This window comes from Leucopleurus acutus, assembly GCF_964270905.1.
Source record: "Leucopleurus acutus genome assembly, chromosome: 3".
NCBI lineage: Eukaryota > Metazoa > Chordata > Mammalia > Artiodactyla > Delphinidae > Leucopleurus > Leucopleurus acutus.
This window is the reverse complement of record NC_139145.1, coordinates 51,208,962-51,234,117: the sequence shown is the minus strand read 5'-3', so window position 1 is coordinate 51,234,117 and position 25,156 is coordinate 51,208,962. Positions and strand designations below refer to the sequence as shown.

The 25,156-nt window shown below is 43.4% G+C and overlaps 1 protein-coding gene across 1 annotated transcript; it reads left to right on the top strand.

The window, feature by feature from the left end:
* Positions 1-5,281: 5,281 nt before the first annotated feature.
* Positions 5,282-6,680, top strand: ADRB2 (adrenoceptor beta 2; the record flags this gene model as incomplete). Its single annotated transcript, XM_082835737.1, has 1 exon — positions 5,282-6,680. The coding sequence occupies exon 1, from the start codon at positions 5,424-5,426 to the stop codon at positions 6,678-6,680; it is 1,257 nt and encodes a 418-aa protein (XP_082691863.1). The 5' UTR covers positions 5,282-5,423.
* Positions 6,681-25,156: the final 18,476 nt, after the last annotated feature.

Here is a 25,156-nt window from a genome sequence, read left to right as displayed (position 1 = left end):
AAGCCCTCGATTTTATTTAATATTTATTTATTTATTGTTTGGTTGCACTGGGTCTTAATTGCGGCATACATGCTCCTTAGTTGTGGCATGCAAACTCTTAGTTGCAGCATCTAACTGTGGAATCCAGTTCCCGGACCAGGGATCAAACCTGGGCCATTGGGAGCACAGAGTCTTATCCACTGCGCCACCAAGGAAGTCCCACAATCGATTTTTGCATATTATTTTATACCCTGCCACTTTACTGAATTCAATTATTCTAACAGTTTTGGGGTGGCATCTTTAAGGTTTTCTATATAAAATCAATGTCATCCACAAATAGTAACAGCTTTACTTCTTCATTTCTGATTTGGATACCTTTTATTTCTTTTTCTTGCCTAATTGCTCTGGCAAAGACTTCCAATACTATGTTGAATAAAAGTGGGGAGAGTGAACATCCTTGTCGTCCTGTTCCTAATCTTAGAGGAAAAACTTTCAGCTTTTCACCATGGAGTATGATGTTTGCTGTGAGCCTGTCATATATGGCCTTGATTAGGTTGAGGTACATGCCCTCTGTATCCACTTTGTATAAACCTCCTAGAAGAAGACATAGGTGGTAGGCTACTTGACACTGATCTTGGCAAAAAATTTTTGGATCTGAATCCAAAGCAGAGGCAACAAAATCAAAAACAAACAAGTGGGACTACATCAAACTAAAAATCTTCTGCACAGCAAAGGAAACAATCAACAAAATGAAAAGACAACCTACTGAATGGGAGAAAATATTTTCAAATCATATATCTGATAAGTGGTTACTAACCAACATATATAAAGAACTCATAAAACCCAATAGTAAACAAATAATTCAATTAAAAAAAATAAGCAGAGAATCTGAGTAGATATTTTTCCAAAGAAGGCATGCAGGTGGCCAACAGACACATGAAAAGATGCTCAACATCACTAGTCATCAGGGAAATGCAAATCAAAACCACAATGAGGTATCACCTTACATCTGTTAGAACAGCTATTATCAAAAGGATAAGAGATAACAAGTTTTGGTAAGGATGTGGAGAAAAGGGAACCCCTTGTGCACTGCTGGAGGAAATGTGCACTATGGAAAACAGTATGGGGGTTCAGTTGCTCAAAACATTAAAAATAGAACTACTGTATGATCCAGCTATTCCACTTCTGGGTATCTATCTGAAGAAAACAAAAACACTAATTCAAAAAGATATATGCACCCCCATGTTCATTGCAGCATTATTTACTATAGCCAAGATAAGAAAGCAACCTAAATGTACACTGATAGATAAGTGGATAAGGGAGATATGAAATGATATGATATATGATAGAATCTATCTATCTATCTATCTATCTATATATATATATACACACACATAAATGGACTACCACTCTACCATAAAAAAAGAATGAAATCTTGCCATTGGCAACAACATGGATGAACCTTAAGGGAATTATGCTAAGTGAAATGAGTCAGACAAAGAAAGAACAAATGCCATATGATTTCACTTACATGTGAAATCTACAAAACAATACAAATGAACAAACAAAAGAAAACACAACAAAAATCATAGATACAGAGAACAAAATGGTATTTGCCAGAGGGGAGTGGTGATGGGGAGAGGGTGAAACAGGTGAAGAGGGTCAAGAGGTACAAACTTCCAATTATAAAATAAATAAGTCACGGGGATGTAATGTACAGCACGGTGACTGTAGTCAATAATATTGTAGAGCATACCTGAAAGTTGCCAAGAGAATAAATCCTAAAAGTTAACTATGATGCATGGTGACAGATGTTAACTAGACTTATTGAGGTGATCACTTCTCAGTGAATACAAATACTGAATCATTACGTTGTACACTTGAAACCGATATAATGTTATTTGTCAATTACACCTCAACAGCAACAAAAAAATGTCTTAAAAGATGGAAGGAATCTTGTCCAAGCCAAGACCAGGATAAGATTTTCCTAAAGCGTCCAGATATTCATGTGAGAGCGTTCCCTGGCTCACACAGCCTTACTCCTATTCAAACATTTGTTTGGTAAATCAAAATGTGGGGTTTTTTTCCTGTTTGGCAGGCAGGAAATGACAAATCAGTGTCTTAAGGGATTGACAAAATACATGCAATTAGACACTATCAATCACCATAAAAGAGCCTGCTTTTTCTTATATCAGATAAAAGTGTATTTAATCTACTAAGAACTTTCCAGTTCAACTAAAGCATGAGCTCTCTAAGACCACAAGCTCAATAAGCAGTGCTGGTCACATTCTTCCGCTGGGAAATGACGCCACAATGTTGGGCAGTGAAAACGTGTGAGGCCAGGAACAGACCTGGACTCCCAATCTTCCCTGCCACCTTTGACTGGACACTTTCCTCATTTGCAAAATGGAGGACTGGGGGGAATAAAGTAAATGATCTACTAAACTCTTTCCCATTCTAACTCTCTTTAATCCTATAATTCTAAAAGGGAGGTCAGGAAAAAGACTCTTGGCGTGAAGACATTTTGAAATTCCTACCAGCCTCGGTGATGCAGGAAAAAGAAAGGGGAAGAGATTGAGGGAGAGGTATTGTCCGTTTGGCAAGGCTGATGAGACAATGGTCCGGAACTTTGTTGACATGAGCAGACCTCCCTTCTAGATTTAATGTCTGTGGGTTTTTTTAAAAGTGCTTACCAAAATAATCAAAGTTAAATTTTTAAGTGACTTATGTGTATATCTAAATGATCAATTAGTGTTTGTCCTAAAAGGGCTTTCTTTGTTCCTTTTTTGTTATGAGAAGTTTAAACAATATGCTTATTTATTCCATAGCTTCACAAAGAGGAAGGAGGCTTTAAATGGCTCAGTTCCACAGTTTGGGGTAGATATATATTTAAAGAAATATTGCATAATGCACACTGCCTCTTCCTAAAATGCATCACACCAGAGCCAATTTTGGAAAACACAAATATGGGATGGGTATATTTTGCAAACTATGTGAACATAATACATTCTTAATTAATACACGTGGCTTTTATGGAAACTACTTGCTTTTTAAGGCATCTTTCATGCAAAAACAATTTCTGCTAGTGAAGGAAGTTAAAAAGGGCATGTAGGTTAAATTTTGTTTCTGAGTTATACTTCTAGTGTAAATGCCCAAGTTACTTTGGTCCTAAAGTATCTTAGTGTTCTATTAGAGAACACTAACAACATATTCTAGACTACTAATTTATATAAATTTTATTTATAACCTATATTTGTGTGGCATTTATACGTGCAAAACACTATTATGTTTGTCATTATATCATTGGATTCTTACTCAGATCAATAGAAGTGACTTTATTCCCCATTTAGACATGGAGGAAATTAGAGTCCACATTTTTAATTTGTCTAAGGAATGTGAGCTAGAAACTTCTAAGATGGGGATTTGGAAGCTGATATTCCAATTCCAGTTGTGATCCTTCTTCCCCATCCTCCATTCCTTTCTGCATGCAGTGATACAGTACATTGAAAGAATTAAAAGATGGATTTTAGAGTCAAACAAAACTGGGTTCAACTCCTGCTTCTGGCACTGCCTGGCCCTGTGCCCATGGGCAAACTATTTTCTTCTTTGAGACCCATTTGTGAATTAAGCTAAAAATAGTTACACCCTCCCACCCCCCCAACAACACACACCATGGGACTGTGGGAAGGATTAGATGGAATAATGCATGAAAAGCGGATAGCAGAATGTTCCATAAATGTTAGCCATAGTTATGTTATTACGTAATCTAGAAAATGTTTGGTTACACTGCGTGAAATACTTCCCATTTTTCAAAAGCACAACTGATACATGTGAAATCAAATCCTGAAAAATATTTTCCTTTTAACAGTAAAGGCATATGCCAGATGCGAAGTATAGTATTTCATGGCAAAGACCCTAGTTTGAAGATTTGGTCTGACTCTTTTTTTAAGAGAAATTATCTTTTGCTTTCTGTGGTTTCAAAACATTCTTAATGTTAACACGTTCTTAATAATCTGAGCCATATGAAATTGCCATTTTTTTAAAGTCAGACACAACAGAACAGTGACAATTTCATATGGCTCAGCCCAACAGATCAACCAACTACCCAGCAGATGATTTTTCTAGTTGCAAAGGGATTACTGAGGAAGTTGAACTTGAAAGGAAAATCATCTCATTTTCAACGCATTTTCATTTTAACAGATAATGGAGTGATGCCACACTTCCTAGAATTAAAAATTAAAGCATACAACTTTCCGTCCCCATGCACATACGTGTATACCCCAGCTCCGAATGAAATCCCAAGTGTAAAATTATGTCTCAATGCCTGCAAATTCCCAAGGAGGGCACCAAAAGTACTTGACGGCAAGCGTGCTGAGGAAATCGGCTGCTGTTGAAGTCACCTCCTGTGGTCTTGCCAAATGTTTGAAAGGGAATATGCCGCGTGTCCCCGTGTTGAGGAAGAGGGAGTGGATGTCCGGGATGCAGGGTTGAGGAGTTTGGAGTACCTGGATGGGAAGTCCTTAGCTGTGGAGCACTGCTTGCCTCCAAGTGGGTGTCTGCATGTTGTTTACATACTTCTTTTTGTGTGTGTGCCCATGTCTTTGTGCTTCTGGGTGCTCCTGGTTTGCCCCCGGCCGTGTCTCTGTGTTGGGACAGGGGTGACTTTGTGCCGGTCGGCTTCTGTGCCTGCGCGCGCACTTGTCGGTGCGCTGGACGGGTGTATGAATGTCTGTGGCTCTAGTTCCGTGTCTGTGCATGACTGTCGGGGTACACTGCCTGTCCGGTGCGTGTCTCGGTGGGCGCTCTCATCTATCTCCGAACGGGAAGGAAGGCCTGCCTACCGCCCTCTGCTCCGAGATCTCAGGCCGCACAGGCGCCCCGCGCAGACAGGTAGCAGCCACGGAAGAACCAGCACCTCCTGGATTGGCTGGTAAGCACGCCAGCCCCAGCTTCAGCCCTCGGCGCCAGCCAAGGGAGCCGGGAGGGAGCGGTGGCCGGCTCGCCCGCCCGCCGAGAGCAGCGGGGCCGGGGGGCGGGGGGGGGGGGGGGGGGGTGCTCCGCCCGGGCCACCCCCAGGAGGGGGCGGGAGAGAGGAGGGAAGGGGCGGAGGGCCTCGCCCCTTCGGGGCTTCCCGCACACGCTATTGGTCAAAAGTTCCAGCACGTCACGGGGAGGGCAGTTCCCCTAAAGCCCTGTGCCCATAACGGGCAGCGCGCACTCCGAGGCTGTTTCTCCAGAGCGCAGGCTGGAACTGACTGGCACCGCGAGCCCAGAGCGCCCCCGGAGCTGAGAACACCACGCGCCCCCACCACACCCACCCCACGGCCGCTGAATGAGGCTTCCAGGTGCCCGCTTGCTGCCCGCAGCGCCCCGCCGGAGGTCCGCTCGCTGAGGGGCGGCTGGTGCGCTGGCCGCCCGTGCGCTCACCTGCCAGCTTGCGCGCCATGGGGCAGCCCGGGAACCGCAGCGTCTTTTTGCTGGCGCCCAACGGAAGCCACGCACCGGACCAAGACGTCACACAGGAACGGGACGAGGCGTGGGTGGTAGGCATGGGCATCGTCATGTCGCTTATCGTCCTGGCCATCGTGTTTGGAAACGTGCTGGTCATCACAGCCATCGCCAAGTTCGAGCGTCTGCAGACGGTCACCAACTACTTCATCACCTCCCTGGCCTGTGCTGACCTGCTCATGGGCCTGGCGGTGGTGCCCTTTGGGGCCTGCCACATCCTCATGAAAATGTGGGCTTTTGGCAACTTCTGGTGTGAGTTTTGGACTTCCATTGACGTGTTGTGCGTCACAGCCAGCATTGAGACCCTGTGCGTGATCGCCGTGGATCGCTACCTTGCCATCACATCACCCTTCAAGTATCAGTGCCTGCTGACCAAGAATAAGGCGCGGGTGGTCGTTTTGATGGTGTGGGTCGTGTCCGGCCTTACCTCCTTCTTGCCCATTCAGATGCACTGGTACCGGGCCACCCACCAGGAAGCCATCAACTGCTATGCCAAGGAGACCTGCTGTGACTTCTTCACGAACCAAGCCTATGCCATTGCCTCCTCCATTGTGTCCTTCTACTTGCCCCTGGTGGTCATGGTCTTCGTCTACTCCAAGGTCTTCCAGGTAGCCAAAAGGCAGCTCCAGAAGATCGACAAATCTGAGGGCCGCTTCCATGCCCAGAACATCAGCCAAATGGAGCAGGATGGGCGGAGCGGGCCCGGACAACGCAGGGCCTCCAAGTTCTGCTTGAAGGAACACAAAGCCCTCAAGACTTTAGGCATTATCATGGGCACTTTCACCCTGTGCTGGCTGCCCTTCTTCATTGTCAACATTGTGCACGTGATCCAGGATAACCTCATCCCTAAGGAAGTTTACATCCTTCTAAACTGGGTGGGCTATGTCAACTCTGCTTTCAATCCCCTTATCTACTGCCGGAGCCCAGATTTCAGGATTGCCTTCCAGGAGCTCCTGTGCCAGCGCAAGTCTTCCTTGAAGGCCTCTGGGGACGGCTACTCCAGCAACAGCAATGGCAGAACTGACTACCCAGGGGAACAGAGTGGATATCACCTGGGGGAGGAGAAAGACAATGAACTGCTGTGTGAGGATCTCCCAGGCACGGAAGACTTTGTGAACCGGCAAGGTACTGTGCCCAATGATAACACTGATTCGCAAGGGAGGAACTGTAGTACAAATGACTCACTGCTGTAATGCGCTTTTTCTACTTTTTAAGACCCCTTCTCCCCCCACCCAACAAAACACTAAACAGACTATTTAACTTGAGTGTAATAAATTTAGAATAAACTTGTATAGAGATGTGCAGGAGGAAGGATATCCTTCTGCCTTATTTTTTTAAGTTGTAAAAAAGAGAAAACGTATTTGAGTGACTGTTTCTTGTACAGTTCAGTTCCTCTTTGCATGGAACTCCTAAGTTTATGTCTGAAGGGCTTCAGTCTCAGAGGACCTGGGGCTGCTATGTTTTAATGACTTTTCCCGCATATCTACCTCATTGATCAAGTATTAGGGGTAATATATTGCTGCTGGTAATTTGTATCTGAAGGAGACTTTCCTTCCTGCACCCTTGGACTGGACAAACTCGAGTCTCTCGAACCTTTTGCTGTGAACATGGACTCTCCCCGCCCCTCTTATTTGCTCAAACGGGGTGTTGCAGGCAGGGATTTGAGGGGCAGCTTTGGTTGTTTTCCTGAGCAAAGTCTAAAGTTTACAGTAAATAAATTGTTTGACCATGACTTAATTGCACCTGTTTCTCCAAAACCCCTTGACTAGAGTGTGGCTGCCTCCCCCACTGAAAACCGCAGGTAACTATTTGCAATAACTTCCCAGTGACTTAATGTGGAATGACACGCACTGATTGCTTAACCTGTTCATTTGCCTTTGAATCTGCTGTTGTAAACCTGTATCTCTCCTGACGCTGGTGCCCCCACATCAGTTCTGCCCGCCCTGAGCACAGCTCATCTTGCTCTTCCTACGGGTATTATTCTTGTGTTGTAACATCAGAAACACTGACTCATGGAAACAGAGTTAAGGGCATCTGTTGTGTCCCTTCATGTGCCCCCACCGCCCACCTTCCAGTTCTACTTGTTTTGTAGCTGCTTATATTTTTATCTTTGCCGTGTCTTACAGTAGAGATCTTTGTACTGCATCAGGGCTTGGCATTTTAAGGATAAGAAAGTTCTTGTGAAAAAGCTACTCAAACATAGCCCGGTAATTCCAAGGGAAATGAAAAGGTCGTGGGTTATAGGGAGAAAAGCTGGGAAACACTTAACTGGTGAATACCTCATGACCTAGAAACAGGGTTTGACCCCTCCTCCTTTGAACTGCTGTCCCTTTTTTCCCCTCTCCCTGTGACTCTAGTCACTTCTGTACAAATCGAAATTTCTCAACCTCGCACTATTAACATTTTTAACCAGATAATTCTCCATTGTGAAGGGCTGTCGTACACATTGTCAGATGTTCAGCAGCATCCCTGGTCTCTACCCACTAGATGCCAGTGCATCCCCTGAGTTGTGACAACCAAAAATGTCTCCAGTCATTGCCAAGTACCCTTCCCTTGAGGAATGAAATTACCCCTGCCTGAGAACTACAGTTAGAAACTTCAAAAATCTAAACAGATTTTTAGATTCTGCCTAATGTAACCACTTCATTGTGCAGAGCGTCAGAGAGGAATTTCTCACGGTTCACCCAGTTAGTGACAGACCCCGGGCCAGTGCTCTTTCTACTCCATCACGCTGCCTGCCAAGCTGATTCTCCAGCTGCCCACATACTGCCTGTGAGACATGAATTGTTTTGGAGGGTTTATCAATGAAGGCGAGGACTGTGAGCAGTTACTGCCTGTTTGTGGAGAGATTATAATAGTGTTAAGAGGCACGTAAAGGAAAAATCACAAAAGTAAACACATTTCTTCTACCACCCCCTTTCTATTTTTGCCTGTGTGTCTGAGCCACAGCTTGGCCCAGGTTTGACCAAGTGGATCATCCTCCTTGGCAACGGCAGCCTGGAGAGGATCAGCCTGCAGGGTTCATTGCCATTTCACTCGCTCATGAAGCTGACTCCACTCCTTTCTTCCCTCTGTCCCAGCCATGGTCCCCAACCAGAAAAGCATTAGTCTCCTCTGCTTCCTGTCAGCTCAGTGATGGGGTGTTTCTGGGTGAGTCCTGAGCTCTCAAGAGAAAGTTAGCTGCCCGTGTTTCTAGAATGTGCCATCGAGCCTTGGAGAGCGTGTGCCATTTAGCACTTTGCTTTTTCTCCAAGGGCTTTCATACCTATTATCACATTCTTCTCCTGCTCTGGGCCCTGCACTCAGAGATGCAGGCAGCTTCTCCAGCTAATCTTCACACTCCTCATAGCCTCATGGGATATCAGACTTGCAAGAGAAAGCATAGAAAGCATTTGACATCCCAAGAGACCAAAAGCCTGTGAGGGGGGATGACCTGCCCAAAGTAAGAAGCCAAGGATGTCAGAGATGGAGCTAAAGCCAGCGAACCTGGCTGTCATACGAGGAATTGGTGTATTCTCTCCACCACATTGTCATTGAATTCTGCCCTCACCCTCAATTGCGGAAGCTTTTCCCTGGGGTTGTCACATTAACAAATTCATTTCAGCAGATATTTTTAGTTCTTTCACATCCTTAATACAAAACGCAGGCAATAAACAAATAATCTGCGATAGGGACAAAAGAAAGAATTATTCCTTTTTCTCGGCAAGAGTTCACTAGGATATCCTCAGCATTTAGGGAAATTGGGAGATTCCTTAACTCTTTATGACCTGAAGGGATTTCAAGCCACTCCAGGTAGAAATTTCCCACAGTCTTATTTAAAAGAAAAAAAAGTTGGAAACTTTTCCGTCATCATTTGTTAAGTCCCATGGACAATAAATATTATTAATAAACAATGTATATATACTCTTTTGGTTAGAGATGCATTTTAATGTAATTTCAGTTTAGAACTCTGCAATGAATGTTAGTTCACAGACTCTCAGCTAAAAGGCAGTTTAGCCTAATTCATGTTCATTTGGGAATACTTTAAATATAAGAACATTGACCAGTTTTAAGGGTTTTGACAAGCAAGAGCATTTTAGGCCTATCTCAACTCCTTGCTTTCTCTCTCCTTTTGTTCTGCTTTGTTTCTTTTGGGGGTGGGCATTTGTCAGTGTCTCCCTGTCCCTCTGTTTGCTGACAGGTTGCTTACATAAGGTTTGTGTTGGATTCATCATCATAAAGTTGTCTTTGCCTGGACAGCAAGTTCTCAGAGTCTGTCAAATGAGAACCTTATGCTGAGATGCAAGCTGACAGGTGTGCAAAGTGGCAGGACAGGGTGTGCCTCCCCACTGAGATCATTATTGAGAGAGGGAATCTGGGGAAAAGGGAGCTGGGAAATAGGAACTGTCATTACACGATGCTTAGAATGTTTCCGATGTATCTACTGCCAAAAGAAGACTAGACCAGGATCAATCGGGGTATTTACAACTACTGAGTGCAGCAGGAGAAAAATACAGGTTTCTGTCTCTGAATTCTGGAGCATAATATTAATAATACTACACAGATATCTTTTCTAAAATCTTACTAAATGTTAGGAACTATGCTAGGCACCTTTTAGGCATTATGTGACCTTGACAGTCTTATGAGGTAGGTAGCAAAACTGTCCTCATCTAACAAATGAGGGAACTGAGTTTCAGAAAGGTTGTCACCTTCCAAAGCCACACCGCCAGCTAGTTGCAGAGTTAGGACTGGAACCCAGGTGCAGTGATTCCTGCACACATGGAAACCAGGGAGCAGCATGAGGCAATTTATAATCCATGCCAGAACAAGTGTAAAAACTGGAAATGCAATACCTTGTTGAGAGAAGAGGGAGACTGCTGTGGATTGGGGCAGGGAGGAATGTTCCCCTGGAAGCATGTGACTGCAGAGTTTGCTGTGGACTGGGAAAGGAAACCAATCACTGAAGTGTCTAGTTTGCTTCTCTGAGTCTTTGCTTTGTCTTTTCATCAGAGAATCAGTCCAGACTGAAAAGAGGATACGAAACTTTAAAACAAGCACAGGGTAAAGCAGAAACACAGCCTGCTTCACGTCCTGGCAAATTCATTTTCTGGTTCCAGAGTTGGGAAGGTCTCCTACATTGAGCAGGTATCTGGACCTTATGGAAAATTTGGCAGGCCTAGGTGGCCCTATACATGTGCTGGCCATTTTGAGCTAGCATTTAGGGCAATGGAGATGAACTTCTGACAGCAGAGAGCAATGAGAGTTAATACACTTTGAAGGATGCTTTCCATTGACAGTATAACCTCCACTAAATTCAGCCCTATGCTAATCCCTACTTCACAAACAGTGCAAATATAATTTTAAGGAGGAATTTTTGAAATACCTAAGAGAACAAACTTCCCAGCCACTTTCAAGAACTTGAGAAATTCTTGCGTCTCACGAATAACGCAAAGCCGGGTGAGGCGAAGAGAGGCCTGCACTGGGATTCATGCAACTAGATTTCAGGTCTCAACTCTGCCTCTCCTCTCTCTCTGTCTCTCTCTCTCTAGTTGGGTAAGGCAGTTTTCCTGTTTTCTCAGTGGACCTCAGTTTGCTCATCTGTAGAATAATGAGGCTAGTGCAGGTGGTCTCTAAGCTCTGCTTAGCTCTGAATTTATATAGCTGTTAATTAAGAGGCTAATTAGAGACAACAGTTTGTTTCTAATTAGAGTTGATGACATTTGTCATATAAATAACGGTTTAAGGTACTGGGGGTGGTCAGCTTGCAGAAGAGAATGCTGTGAAGGACTATTTGGTACATGATAACTGCCTTCAAATATTTAAGGGCCATCTGGGAAAAAGGAGCATACCTGTTTTAGATGAATACCAGAAGGCAAGTAGAACACTACAGGAAGATAGATTCCAGCTCAGGGGAAAGAAAAATTTTCTGAGAGTGAAACAGGTTCTCTATCAGAGTGGTGAGTCTCCTTTCATTGGAAGCATTCAAGAGAAGTCCAAATAAAGCTCTGTGTGGGATGAAGCACAAGGGGTTCCTACACTGAGCAGGGCCTGGACTAACCTTCCAAATCTGTGATTCTATGTCCTTGAAAACAACAGACCTAAATGTTCTTAAAAAGTATTCAGACCATTCCCTAACTCCAGCTGGCCTTCTCCCCAATTCCTTGGGATTTCAGAGGTTTCACTACATTCCTAACCAGGAAACCTCTGGGGAAAATCAGGATCTCAACAGTCCTTGGCCATGGGGGGAAATCCAAAAATAGAGCAATACGGTTAAGCAGTTTTCCAAACTATTAAACCTTTTCATCAGCTGCTCTTCCCATGCCTTTTGCAAATGACCTACTAACTCCCAGAGAGAAAATAATGAGAGCTGAAAAGTCCTCTCTGCAAAGTCTATTACATCCTTCTCCACACTCAGAATCACTGCACTTCCTGTGGTCTTTCTGTCACCCTCACAGGACGGAAAGGAAGGGAGGCAGGTCCCTGGCCAGCACAGGGAGCACTTCAAAGCCCTCTGGCCTAAGGTCCTGAAGACTTGGGAACTGTATAGCCTACCCCTAATCACTGGGCAACCTCAGGCAGGTCACTTCCCTTCTCTAGACCTGTTTAATCATCTCTGAGCAGAGATGGTTTGGTTTACATAAGTCCTGCATTTCCTTCTTTCTCCAAAACTCTGTAAGATTTCAGGAAGTCTTCAGTGCTGCACATTTGGCTGGATGGCTCTTATTTTAAAAGCACATTTTTACCTTGTTCAAAAGGTAATAGAGGGCTTCCCTGGTGGCACAGTGGTTGAGAGTCCACCTGCCGATGCAGGGGACACGGGTTCATGCCCCGGTCCAGGAAGATCCCACATGCCGCAGAGCGGCTGGGCCCGTGAGCCGTGGCCGCTGAGCCTGCGCGTCAGAAGCCTGTGCTCCGCAACGGGAGAGGCCACAACAGTGAGAGGCCCGCATACCACAGGAAAAAAAAAAAAAAAAGGTAACAGAACTCATTGTAAAACACTTAAAAATATACGAAAGCACAAAATGAGATAAATCACATACGACATTACCACCTAGAGACAGCCATTGTTAAATGTGATGTATATACTTTTAGCCTTTGTCCTAAGCATGGCTATGGGTAGAAATATTTTTTTAAATAAAAACAGAATTAGATTATTCATACATGATTATTATTCATACAATTTTGTACCCACTGATAACACTTTAACAAATGCCTCCTTGAATATGTTTTATATATAATATGATCCAGATATCGTAATTGCTACTAGCCTGGCAGAGTATTTAGCAGTTTTTAGACTTTAGGAGTACAAAAGAATCATCATTTCCAGAGCATCTGGATTGGGAAATCTGAGCTGAGGCCTAAGAATCTGCATTTTAGCATGTTCCCATGGATTTTTTCCAAGGACCACGTTTTGAGGAACAAGGTTACAGAGATAAATTTTGTAAATTAAACAGAATGCTCTCTCTCCTGTTACTGGTGGTTGAAAAAGATGTTTCTATGCTGTACTTGTCTCTTTGAAAGCTCCTTTCACGGGCTCTGATCTGCTTTCAGAGCATGAGAAACTAACCACCAAACTTCCAGGGCAGGGTTCTTTCTGCATTGTTAAGTGCCTCTGACCCAGCCTGTCGACTTGTGTTAAAATAAGTCTAATCAAGTTTTATAGTGACCAATACCTACCATTTGAAAAGTGCAACAGCAGGTTTCCATTCCATAGAGCACTTGCTGTGATCATGATGGCTAATAAACACAGTGTACTTACCATGAACTAGGCCTTGTACTTGGCAATTCTCATGCATGATCTCATTTAGTACTCACAGCAACCCTACAAAATAGGTACTATTATGTTTGTCCCTATCTTAGAAATCAAGAAACTGAGACTCGAAGGGATCAACTAAGTTGCTGAAGATTACAGACCATACTGCAGTAAAACCCATGTATTCTGAGCCAGAGCCCGTGTGCTTTACCATTAAGATAGGCAATATTTCCTCCTGTTGGGGATCAGGTAAGAAAGAAGGAGGGAGACAATGATGAGAGGAGATTTTTAATGGGTGCATTTTATTTTATTCTCCAGGGACTCTTTTCAGAGAGGTCCGATGGATTTCTGAGCCTTGGAGCTAAGGGGCAAGCCTATGCCCTCTAGGTAGGCGGTGGCTAAGTATCAGCTAGGAAACCAGACTGAGAGTTGGGAGAATCTGCATTTAGAAACTGTGCTGAGAGTTGGGAGCACACTCTTTCACCATTATTCAGGCACAGTTTGAGTGATCTTCCCCCACCAAGGCCAGGAAGGAGGCAGAGGGAGGCGCCTGCTAACAGCACATGGGTTTGTGCTGAGTCAAGTCACTGCTTTAGGGTCAGGAAGCTCCTGACAGCTGGAAATGGGGTGCTCTTTCCATTTCTCTGCCCAGGTCTGTGTCTGCATCTGAGTCTCCACAATAGAGAATATCAGGGTAGGAAGGGCATTGAGAGAGTGCATACGCCCTTAGTGTACTAAGAGACCCCAGATTCCAAGAGGCAACGTCAGTGGCAAGGTAACACAGGGACCTGGAGATGACCATCTCTCGTGGCTTGTTTTATTATTATTTTTCTAGTGCTATGAGGGAAAGACTGGAGTGTCTGCATGTATTCATTTCTCCAGGAAGGGAAAACAGTTTTTGAAATCATAACGGCAACACCCATGACAAAGCAGAATTGGAGTCCTAGGTAATCCCTGCTTGCTTTCTTTTCTACCACACCATATTGGCGTTGCAGCCTCAGGCCTTGTGCCCAGAAGCCACAACTGCTGTTGGGGAGATTCCTTCATTTTTAGACAATTCTGTCTCTATGTGACTGCCTAGTGTTTCTCTTTATAAAAATTCTACTAGATGTCTCTAAATACTACAGTCAACCCTGACAATCTGCTGGGTTTTTATTGTTTTGTTTGAGAGAGATTCACAGTTCTCACAATATGTATTGCAACAATAAGCCTGTCAGACTTCCTTTCTTGTTTTAGTTCCCACAGTGTCTTTCTATAAATCCAGATGCTCACCTAGCCTCCTCAACCTAAGAGAACCAAGCAAGGGTCAATCTCGAGGGCCTGAGGTGGGCAGCCTTAGAAATTTCTTTCTATAAAATTGTGTTGTTGGTTTAGGTAGTGAGTCTTTTGACTCACTAAAAGTCTTTTGTTATTGCAGTGGGTCCCAAACCTTACAGAGGCCAAAAATGATCTGCACTGAGAAAATACACATTCCTGACCCCCTTCCCTGAGATTCTAACAGGACTGTGGTTGGGGGCCAGCAATCTGCATTTTGTCACTACTTCCCCCAGAGGACTGTGATGCAGGTGCTCCTAGGATGGCAATTTGGGTACCTAGGGATCTCACTGTCTTCCCCTGCCCACTCTTCCTGCTCAAGAACACAAAATGTAGGCTTGTAAAAATTGATCCTGTACATCTGCATACATTCACAAAAATAACCATTCTGTCAAATAAACAGAATCCTAATTTCCCTGTGTTATCAAATAAAACAATGTAGATGAATATAATTTATAAATGATAAAAAGTTACTATGAAAGATAAAGGTGATAATAAAGTGCATTGAGCAATTAGGCACTTGATTTAAAATGTGTTTTGTGACAACATGGCATCTACACAGTTGTACCTCCACAACAACATCATTGTCTCATTGTCCTGAACCCTCTGCATGTAGACCAAGAAATAGCAGCACAGGAAGAAAAAAGGATTCTGCTGCAGGGATGGACTCTTAGTCCAGTGCTCCTTCCTCCTGGACACTCTGCTATGATTAAGTCAAATCATTACTAAAGTCTATCTGTATCAATTTGCCTAATTTACATAAACCCTCCTACTTAGAAATCTGAAGGAGGACCCACCCAGCTGCAGGATGATTCATACATATACATACACTTCCATATATGCACATACCCAAATAAACACACATAACACACACAGACTTTTACATTGATGCCTACATCTATATCAACACACGTATATACACATACATTTTCACTTAGATGTACGGACACATCTATGTTCTTTTGTGTATACTCCCATATGAATATGTTCACACGTACAGGACACAGGTGTACTCAACCTAAACATTCTCCCTTAGATAAATACACATGGGTATTCCTAAGCACACTTTCGTGTGCTCCAAATGAGAAAATATGCCATGTCACGTAATCATGGTCCCACCGCTATCTAAGTACACACAGGCACACAAGTTCCTATACTGGCCCTTCTTCCTAGGTAAATGTATACACCCCTGATTCAATACATGTCTGTTGAGTTCTTATTAAGTGGCAGGAATTGTTACGTGCTGAAGATCAGTGAGTGAACAAAAACAGTTTATCTCTGCCCTTATTGAGTTTGTGTAATGGGAGGGATAAGTTTCTTTTTTAATGAAGACAGATTTTTAACTGTGGCAATTTCTATGTAGAGATTCAGAGTGTTTTGAGGGACTCTGACTAATTCTGAGAGGTTTGTAAAGGTTCCCCCATAGAAGTAAGGCTTCAACTGAGAGCTGAAGGATGACTAGGTAATTTCTAGAAAAGGAGAGAAGGGAAGAACTTACCATTCAGGGAGAAAAGCATGTATAAAGGTCCTGTGGTGAAAGGAAACCTCATGCATAAGAAGGACTAAGCAAAGATCAGTGTAGAGGTGTGCAGAGAGAGGGAGCATAGCAGGGCCACACATAAAGGGCCTTATAAGCTGCATTAGGTTTTGGTTCTTTATCCTAAAAGCATTTAAAAGCCATTGATATGTTTACAGCAGAGATCAGATGTATATTTTGAAAGACTCTCTGAAGATATGCTTGTCCATACAAAAGCATTCTCACATAGGTAAGTGCACACATATGTGTTCCTATGTACACTTGTGTATGTTTTCCTAAAATGCACACTTACATATAAGTATTCACTTGCAAACTCTGCCTCTGTGAACATACTCTTATGTGTTTATATTCATGGTACATATAAATCCAGTGGGCATCAGGAGGCAGGGAAACACCTTCCTTGCCAGGTACCATCAGGCCTATCAAAGCCAGTCCACGGTGCAGGGACAAGGCAAATGGTGTATCAGATCTGAACCCTCTGACTTTGGAGCTTTGGGCTTTGTGGCTTGGCCTCATGCCTGTGCCTCCAGCTCTGCTCCCCCTTCTCTTGGCTCAAAGCACTCAGTGGCAAGGTGGGGTTTCTTCCAGAACAGGATCGTTCACGATTCTTGGCCCAGGCAAGGAGGTGAGGGTGGGCAGGTCAGGTTGCATAAAGATTGCCTTGTGCCCCCCCAGAACTTTATAAGCAGAGCCTCTGCCCAGCTCCAGGCCTGAAGTAATTTTTGCACAGAGTCAGCTATACCAAGATATTAACATAAGGATCCACAATCAGAGGTCTGTGGGTCCTTATGGGGATTGCAATGGGACTCCAAGTAATGTGCTCCATAACTAACCACTGTGTGAAACGTGACACTGGAGGAAGAAAAAGAGAAAGCCAGGAAAGAAAGCCTTTTCAAGGCAAGATGTCTGATGAGGTGTCCCTTACTGCCCTGGCACAGAAAACACATGTACATACATATCTACACATACAAATTTTCCCCCAGTGGGTGTACCATCTCACAGCAGAGGAAGTAGCAAGTAATTATCAGGCACAATACCCTGCATTATTTTCCCTCAAATGAACTAGAACGACACTTGTAGTTTTGCTCCTGTTTACCAGCAAAGGCCTTGACCAGAGGCAGTGACAGGCTCCAGGGAGATCAACAGAAACATTCATGCAGAATTAAAGGCTCACCTAGAGCCTTACATCTTAGGGTCTTAAGGATGTTCCCAAGTGATTTTTTTATGTATATATCTAAAGACTCCTACCCACTGATATTTTATGTTTTCAAATATGTGCTTGCAAAATGTTTTCCTCCATAATTAAAAGGAATTATATAATGTAATTTGAAGCTCTTTTTATTTTGCTTCAGGCTGTGTAAGGAACATCCTTCTTTTCTTTCAGTTGGGTGGTTCTTTTATGCTGTCACAGCAGCAAAGTACCAGATGCATCAAGGACTGAAGGCCACAGCACTATGCTCATGGGGCTACTGTTGTAGCAAATCCCTCACATTGATCCAGCACTTAGCAGTTTACAAAGGGCTTTTTTATATGCCATCTTCTCTAATTCTCATAACTCTGAGGTCAACATGGTTGTTCACATTTCACAGATAAAAAGATTGAGGTTCAAAACCTGCTTAAGGGCATGGCACTAAGACATGGCAGGGCTGGGACTTAAACTTAGGTCTTCATACTCATATGAAATATGAAGAAAAAAAAAGAAGTTTTTTCACACTCTGCTACCCTCCTAGGACCCAGGACTCTTCTCACTATATTTTCCTGCTTTCTGCTGCATTTTAACTTAAAATTTTACGGTTAACACTCCCCAGCACAGAAGCCACAGCTGCCAAGCAGCAGATAAGTGACTGCCAGCTCCAGGGACAGTCCCCAGGATGCTTTCAATACTGACAAGCCCCGAGATTGTGTGAGCTCAAGCTCAGAGTAGGCAGGGCCCAGCTCTATCAACTATGGCTTAGAGCAGAAGCTCCAAGCCTTCTGGGCTCCTCATGACAGTCACCAGATGCACTTTCACCAAGTCAGAGCTATGGAATCACATGTCCAGCTTCCCATACATGCCCTGCTGGCAACTTAGGGCTCCACTGAGGCTGTCCTTGTTCACTCTGCCCAATTCCTCTGGGATCAGGATGTTCCTGTGGGAAGACCCAGTGGGATTTGCTGCCCCAATCCCACACACATTGGGCCACAGCCCAGCCTTATTTTAAGGGCCAAGTTCCACACCTCGATAAAAATTGCAGGCTCCAGGAAGTATTTCAATTTCTTGAAAATGGCTTGTGTTGGGTTGAAATTATTTTAGTCAGAGCAATTAGGTGTTCTTGTTTTACACACATATCTTCCAATAGAGGTGCCTTCAGCACAGGTTAACTGTATTTAATGGATCTGGGAAAGCTTGGAGTGGATGACAAATCCAACCACAAGGAAAGCTCCTGTTGGCCATCTCTTCTCCTCAGAGTGTAAGCTTATCTGGTTTACTTAGCTTTCTAAGCAATGTGTGACTAATTTGCTCATTCATTCATTCAAAAGATGTTTGAAGACTTCTATATGCCAGAACCTGTACTAACTACCAGGGATACAGCCATGACTGAGGTAGACATGGTTGGTCACTGTTGTTTTAGTTTCTTACGGTCTAATGGAGAAGACAGACCACGAAAAGGGAATTATAAATGGTATTTGGATCGAGTTCCCTAATACTCACACCAGAGAAACTTAAGTATACTTATGAACAGGAGTGAGGGATGGGAAATCGGCTTCTGCATTTTGCCAGTAGATCCAGAAAGATATCTGGATCAGTCTCAGATTGGCCTCTAATCATCTACAAAAAATATTTCTATCATCCCTTTAAAAATGTCTCTGGGAAAATCGGTGTTGATGGTGGCTCACAAAGTTATCAATTGTCTCTGTCTTGGTCCACATCTGAAATAATGTGCCCAGCTCTGAGGGCCACATTTTTCAAGGGAAGAAGGGCATTCGGGGCCCTTCTAGGTTTGCCAGATTCAGCTGATAAAAATACAGGACATCCAGTTTCAGATAAGCAACAAATTCTTTTTCATATAAGTATGTCCCAAATTTTGCATAGAACATGCTCATACCAAAAAATTATTCATTGTTTACCTGAAATTCAAGTTTAACTGGGCATCCTGTATTTTAAACTGACAGCCCTAGTAGAGAACCAGAGGGAAGACTGTGAGGAAACCCAACACTTTGTCTGAAAATGAATAGTTGAAGGAGCCTGGCTTTTTAGCTTGGAGAAAAGAGTAAGAACCTAGACTTGTGTAGGGAAGCATTTTCCAAACAGAGTTTCTAAAAGTATATATGGAAAATAGTAAAAGGTATACTGGGGGAAAAAAAGGGTTTTGAGATTAAAAAATCTGGGAGGTTGAAAGTTTGGGAAACACTGCATGCCCAGTATTTCCACTTTGGAATCCATACTCTGCATCAGCGTAGTAAACGTCCTGAGCAGCCTTGCAGGAAACGTATCTGGTTGACCTGATTTAACCTAGCATGCCCACAGAGTGCTATTTATGGGCTTTTGTCTGTTTGTTTTGATATGTTTGTTTTATAGAGGACACCTATTAACACTGTGAAAACTTACTACTCTGCTCAGCGCACTTTGGGGAATGCTGATATAAAAAATAAATGTTGTCTTCAAATATCCAAAGTCTTGCTGAGTAGGAAGGAAGCAGATTTAGTCTTTGTAAACCAAAGAGCAGATCTGGACCCAATGCATGAACACATCTAGGAGACAGATTTTTGATCTAATTTGAAGACTAGAACTTTCTAACAATTACAAGAGTCTGAAAGGTAATGAGCTCCCTGTTCCTGGAGACATTAAAGCAGAAACAAAAATGCCATCAGGGACGTTAGAGGAAATTCTTGTTATGTGTAGGAAATTCTCCGGGTCTGTTATGAAAGTTTTATTTACATAAAACACAGAACAGCAAACCTTTCTTTAAAACTTTGTCCCAAAGGGCTTCTCTGGTAGCACAGTGGTTGAGAATCTGCCTGCTAATGCAGGGGACACGGGTTCGAGCCTTGGTCTGGGAAGATCCCACATGCCGCGGAGCAACTAGGCCCGTGAGCCACAACTACTGAGCCTGCGTGTCTGGAGCTTGGGCTCCGCAACAAGGGAGGCTGCGACAGTGAGAGGCCCACGCACCGCGATGAAGAGTGGCCCCCGCTCGCCGCAACTAGAGAAAGCCTACGTACAGAAACGAAGACCCAACACAGCCAAAAATAAATAAATAAATAAAAATTTTTTTTAAAAAAAAAAAACAACTTTGTCCCATGATCTATATGCTTTCTGCCGTCTGAGTCCATCCATCCTGGAGTCACTGTTACTATGTTCCTTTCACATCTATAAGCCAAATCCTTCTAGGAGATTAGTCCTCACAAGTTAATGATCTTTGCTCTGGTCTGGGCCTCTTCATAGCCCAGCCCAGCTACCTTGGGTCCTGGTTGTCGGAAACCCCACTCTGAGCCTCTGGGAGTGGCTTATAAACCTGAGATGTAGCATAGAGCTCACAGCTGAACTTAGCAGCCCAGAAAAACATGGGATCTGGAGAAACCCAGCCTCATACACCTCTAGAACTATGAGACTGCCCCATGCAGTATCCGTGGTGTAGTACAGATCACTTCATATCTAAGGTGCTCAGCATAATAAAAGACAACAGAGGGTCAAATCCCAGCTCTGCGCTTCCTGAGTCTATGACCTGGACAAAATGTTTAAACTTTCCAAACTGTATTCCCCACTGTGGGGGGAAAAAAATAACAAAACAGGAATGATGACACCTGTATCATAGTACTATGAAAATTAAGAAATTAAAAGTACATAAATGACCCAGCAGAGTGACTGGTACATAGTGGACATTCAATAAATGTTTATTTAATGGAAGACTGTGATTGTTATCATCATGGTAAAAACTTCTAAAGAAGTTAAAAGCCTTCTCCTGAAATTCACTAATCAGTGTGCCAAGATTTCAGGCCCCAGTCAAAGTAATACACTGGAAATTGTCTCCAACACCTTCCCTTTGAGAATCCATGCTGAAGAACATAAAGTAATGCATGTGTATTAAAGGTTACAATTTTCCTGCCTGTGGTGCTAGGGCCAGGGCTAGAAAGAGCACTGAACTCAGGGGCAGGGTGCCCTGGTTCTTGGTTTAAGTGACTGCAACTTCATCCATTCTGGATTCCAGTTCTTGTCTATAAAATAAAAAGGCTGGACTAGGATAGCTTCTAGGTCCCATGAGCTGTGCCTCTGATTTGGGGCAGTGAATGCAGATATTTAATTAGTCCATAGTACTTAATTAAAGAAAGATTTCGCCAAACTAAAGCTCTGTGTGTGTGTGTGTGCGCATGGCCACACTGAGTATACACAGGGTGCTTTGAAATCACTTTAACTGCCTCCTGCTCTTTTGCCTATCAGTAGGTTTGGCAAATAAAACGTTAGACCCATAATTAGTTTTGAAAGAGTGATGTGAGCTCTGATCTCAGAATGGGGAGAGCTGGGTTCGAGTCCCAGTCCTGGCTCTGCCAGCAAAGTTTGCCTCCTTCTCCAGGGTGTGATGCTAACCTCCCTTCCCTCCTTTGCCTCCCCATCTTTCACGTGATGGGTTTGTTTCCAGGATCTCCAAGTTCTGTGTCTCTTGGGAAAATGTCTCTGATCTATTTTCGCTTGGATTTGCATGCTCACCACAAGGATTATCATCCGGCTGACTCAAGTTTTGCTTATTTCTTTTGTTTGACCTGCTCTGGTTTCGTAACACAAGCTCTACAGCCAATTTTAGCCCTTCTTGGATTATGGGAGTGTCAAAATGAAGGTATTGGAACATTTGTCACTTCTGCCCAGGATTCGTGTCTTCCCCCTTCCCTACCCTGCCCCAGCCCCTGATGCTCCCTTCTGTTCTGGCACAAGCAAAAGTCCTCCCGCCCCATGACATGCTAAGTGCAGCCTGGCTTCACATTAGCTGAGTAGAGGCCCTGAAGCCAGAAATCCTTGGCATATGAGCCACTTGTCTCTTTGTGCCTCATTTCCCCCCAACTATAAATAGGCGGAATCTCGCACTTTCTCCCAGTGTGTGAGGGCCCCCTGTCGAGGTGGTTTTGTGCAGGTGAGGTGTCCTTTTCCCACTGGCAGGTCTCAGTATCACAGCCCAGGGGGATTCTCAAGGAAGCAACGTGTCTCTCTGTCTCTGTGCTTCTTCTGCTTGTGGACCACTCCAGACCCCCTTCATCACTGTCAGTGTGAATTTTCTAACACACAGAAGTCAACCTTTGCTGAAAAGCCTTCAGTGGCTCCCTGTTACTTTCAGGATAAAGGCTTCAGCAGGTGAGCCCACAGAAGCACAGTGGAAACTCAGGCTGGGAAGTAATGATGCACCTCAAGTGATACCAGCCCACAGCATGTCCCTTCATTCAGTCCTGTGAGGTGCAAGGCAGCATGCAGGGAATCAAAAGAGGAGTAGAGTAAGACTTAGGCCCTGGGTTTAAGAAGCTTACACACTTTTTTAAAAGGTGTGCAAAATAATAATGCTTTTATTTTTTAAGTACTGAAGGGCTCTTAGAAATCACTGACCTTGCCCTACTGCCTTATTTTACAGTAGTGGAAACTGATGTCACAGAATTGGCAAATTATAAGAAAACATGTCTCGTAGTAGGTCTCTTTGCTTTACTCTGCCTCTATCAGCAGGAGCCTCTCTCCACTCTGCAGCCAGAGTCATCTGTCTGAGGGGCATGCAACCTTGTTACTCCCCATGGGAAAGCTCTCTGTGGCCCCCGCTGCAGCTAAAGTAGGAAGTCAAACTTCTTCCCAAGCCTATGTGTGGACAGGTCCCTGCAACCTTGCTGTTCCCTCTGACTGGAATGCTCTTCTCCCAGATCAGACTTCTTTGTGTTCTGTTCAGTCTCAAGTTTAAAGACACCACCTCAGGGTTGCCTTCCCTGACCAAGGCTGATGCAGGACCCCACGCATTCTCCTTCCCATCCCCTTGGTTGGAGGCACTGACAGCATGGACCACCATCTGCATCATCTTGCACGTTTACTTATTTTTCTTTATTATCTGTGTCCACTCACTAGAGGGTATGCTGCGGGAGAGCTGAGATTTGCTTCTGTCTTTAGTCTCGACAACACAACTGGCTCATAGTTGATACATAAGAAATATTTGCTGAATATTTCTAAATATTCAGCAAACTAAACAAACAAATAAGTACATACTGAAGGAAATTTGAATATGCAGAATAGTATAAAGAAGCAAATAAAAATCACTCATACTTCCCCCTTCTGGATTTTACTTCTGTTAATATTTTGGATTATTTCTTTTTTCAGGTTTTTTTTTTCTGTGTGTATACATATATATGATATATAGTATATATTTAAAAATTAAGATTATTCTAAGTTATGGTTTATATCCTGCTTTTTAATTTATCTCTATACTGTATTTCCACATGTTATAAAACAATCTTTTTTAAAAATTTTTAGAAATTTCATGTAATGTCTGAAACATTTATGTTAACATATTTCCATAAAAATTAAAACAATCTTTTTAAACACTATTTTCTGTGCTGCATAAAGTTTCATATGGATGTATCAAAAGTAGTTTAAGCAACTACCTATTGTTGGACAATGACAATTTAATTTTTTTCTAATTGATCTATTTTCTGTGCAAACCATTCTGATAGAACCTGGCTTTTAAGGTACCTGGAGTAACTGTTTCTCACTGCAAGTAGTTGGAAAAAAGACATTACTTCCTTTCCACGAAATATCTATAGACCAACCCTTAGTTTTGTATGTTTTTTGTGACCTCTTTCAGTGCGGATTGACTTAGTTGATGATCTATTTATTAAGATTTGTGGTTAGTAAAGAGTTGTGTTTCTATAACTTCCTGTTTGAAAGATAAGCCAATTTAAGTGTTCACAACTGAATGGAGTGCACAGGGAAACAGAGGCCATCAGGGTTACCTTCAATGCACATTCTTAACCCAAGGGTGTTTTCCTGTTGAAATTAATGCTCAGGGAAGATTCAAGAATTCCAAATACTCACAGACTTATAAAATCTTCATGAACTGAAAGGAATATTAAACGTAAATAACTTCCTCACTTTAAGAAAAAGGAAACTGAGGTTCAGATCAGGGGCAACCTCTTGCCCAGGGTCCCGTAGCAAATAATGGTGGAGCTTCTTTCCGCTTCTCCCTCCCCCATCCCTGCCTCCCTCTGTCCTTTCCTTCCTCTTTTCAGTACTAGTCTTATATGAACTAGATTTCAGAAAAGATTTCACAGAGCTGGAAGGGATCTTAGAGATGAACTACTCCAGCCCAGCCTCATCATTGCTGAAGATGAGGAAACGGAGGTCTAGACAAGGGCATTGTAGTAGGTCCCCACACCACCAGCTTGTGGCAGGGCTGAGATGAGAACAACTTCCTCGTTCTTCTCATCCATCAGTCCTTCTACTGCCCCAGCTTCGTGGGGCCCTATAAACTGTCACACTTGGCAGCATCTGCCTGTGGGCTCTCTTTCCTTGAGTGCTAAAAATTCTAGTTATTCCACGTAGAGAATTGAGAGATTGTAGCCTTCAACAAAAGCCAACTAAGATTTACAGTTATCAGCTGTGAGCACAGCACTGCAGCAACTGTGCTGAGGATAAAACAGTACATTCAACTAAACAGCCCTCTCTTACCATCCCCCACCCCCATCCAGCATCACGCACCCTCAGAGCACAGCAACCTCTCCCTCATTCTTACCACACTACTCATGTGATCTTTTGATTGTCCATCTCTCCCACTAGGCTATAAGCTTCCTGAGAGCAGAAGCTCTTTTTCTTTCCTTGTTTTCTCAGCACTCTATACCCTATTTCACAGATCAGTGCCTGGCACGTAATAGATGCTCCATAAATATCTGTTGAATGAATGAATAAAAACATAGTCTCTGTATTAGTTTTCTAGGGCTGCCATCACAAATACCACAGACTAGGTGCTTTAAACAACAGATATTTTCTCACAGTTTTAGAAACTGGCCATCCATGATCAAGGTGCCGGCAGAGTTGACTTCCTCTAAGGACACCTTCCTGCTTCGCCACATGATATTTCCTCTGTATACCC